This window comes from Rhincodon typus, unplaced genomic scaffold (assembly GCF_021869965.1).
Source record: "Rhincodon typus isolate 14 unplaced genomic scaffold, sRhiTyp1.1 hic_rhity00008167, whole genome shotgun sequence".
NCBI lineage: Eukaryota > Metazoa > Chordata > Chondrichthyes > Orectolobiformes > Rhincodontidae > Rhincodon > Rhincodon typus.
In genome coordinates this window covers 6834-8843 of record NW_025973805.1, presented here as the reverse complement: position 1 = coordinate 8843, position 2010 = coordinate 6834, and the positions used below count along the sequence as shown (strand labels likewise).

General features: G+C 53.2%; 1 protein-coding gene across 1 annotated transcript in view; it reads left to right on the top strand.

Moving 5' to 3' along the window:
* Window positions 1–397: 397 nt before the first annotated feature.
* LOC125482279 (valine--tRNA ligase-like) overlaps window positions 398–2010 on the top strand; it is a gene marked incomplete at its 5' end in the record, with an annotated part of 8054 nt that continues 6441 nt past the window's right edge. Inside the window, one exon of the mRNA XM_048594324.1 lies at window positions 398–525. Coding sequence (XP_048450281.1) covers window positions 398–525 — 128 coding nt within the window. The remainder of the gene's footprint in view (window positions 526–2010) is intronic.

Sequence of the window (2010 nt, the reverse complement as noted above, 5' to 3'; positions counted from 1 at the left end):
GTCAGAATCCCTGGAATTCCCTCCCTAAGGGACATTGTGGGTCAACCTACAGCACATGGACTGCAGCGGTTCATGGAGGCAGCTCACCCCCAACTTCTCAAGGGGGGCAACTAGGGATAGGGCAGTAAATGCTGGGCCCAGTCAAAGATGCCAACATCCCAGAAATGAATAACACAAATAAAAAGTATCTCTCTGGCTCAGTGGGAACAAATTGGTTTTTCATCGCCATTCCTGGCGAACACCTCGCGACGGTTTGGCGCCACGCGGCCATGCATTTGTTTTTCTTCCCAAGCCGCCTCCCACGGCCGATTTGTAGTGCTGAGGTTTAAACCCGTGATTTGGCGGCTGGTTTTAAAAACATTCCCCTCTCTCTCCCCCACCCCACCCCTCCCCCCAGGCCGGGACATCAACCTAGATGTTAACCGTATCCTCGGTTACCGCCACTTCTGCAACAAGCTGTGGAACGCCACCAAGTTTGCCATTCGCGGCCTGGGGGAGAACTTCAAACCAGAGGGCTGTGCCCAGGTAGGCCGAAGGTCAGGCGGGTACGGGGGAGGGTGGTGGGGTTGGGGGGAGAGGGTAGATATGGCGACCCCACCACTGACACGACTGAATCAGTAGGTGAGACTGATGGCTGGGCACTGCCGAGGGATATGGATTTGGGTTTTATTGTCACGTGTAGCAGGGCGCGCGCGCGCACGGTGAAAAATGGGCAGTGCTGCCCCGCGCGATGCCATCTCGGGGGCAAGCTGCCTCAGCACGGAATCTGAGCATAAAAGTGGAAAAGTAAAGTTTTGAAAAGTAAAACGTTCACGGCCCTTCCTTACGCCCGTAGGCGCTGCGAGCAGGGGCTTTCCCCAACACGGCTCGTTCTCCCCACCGCGCTGGGCTAGGACCCACCCGTGTTCGCCAGCCAACGTCACCGCTGCTGACCCGCAGAGGGCACGCCAGGCTTGGCCACTGCCACCATCCTCTGCTGCCACCTGGCTCACCCTGGGCCCCAGCTGCTACCACGTTGGATGCCTCACTGCTGAGCCCCACTCTGGTAGGTCAGTGATGCCACTGACCGCCAGGGCGCTATCAGGGGCACTCAGCAGGCGCCCCGCACCTTCTGAAAGAACAAACCACCTTTCACAGGGGCTGCTCCAGCTGGTACTCCTCAAGTCAGCGTTTAACTAGCTCCTCTTGAAGATTAGCAGAGGTTCGTTCTTCCTTGCGGTTCCTGCACCAAGCCCTGGCTGGTCACATTGAGTTTGTTAACGTCTTTAAGATGAGGAGGAACGCTTGCTGGCTGTTAGTTATTGAAGCAGACATGACGGGGAGCATCTGTGACACAGGACGTGGGATGAGAGGTGTGAGACTGAGGAGTCTATAAACTCTCCAGAGAAGGAATGGCATGTGACTTGATTTTGGGCTCCCCATTGAGCTTGGCATCTAACAACATACTTAAGCCCTCATTGGAATCATGGATAGAGCTGAGGCTCCTTTATCCTGTGGGTACTGATTGCATTTTTGTAGCCATTGGAAATAAAACCGTACTTAATGCAATCGTCCATCTAAAGTCTTGAAAGGTTACAAAAGAGTTACAACAGAGGCAGTGTCTTTATTGTTTGACAGTCAGTGAGACGAATAGGTACACATAAATCATTGACTCCTATCTCATTCCACCATTCACCATAGAGCCATAGCATCATCTCAGCGCCAGGACATCTCTGCAGGAGTTCCTCAGGGTAGTGTCCTAAGCTCAACCATCTTCAGCTGCTTCAGCAATGACCTTCCCTCCATCATAAGGTCAGAAGTGGGATGTTCGCTGATGGGTGCACAATGTTCAACACCATTCGTGACTGAACAGTCCGAGTGCAAACGCAACAAGATCTGGACATTATCCAGACTTGGGCTGACAAATGGCAAGTGACATTCACGCCACACAAGTGCCAGACTACGACCATCACCAATAAGAGACAATCTCACCACCATCCCTTGACATTCAATGGTGTTCCCATCACTGAA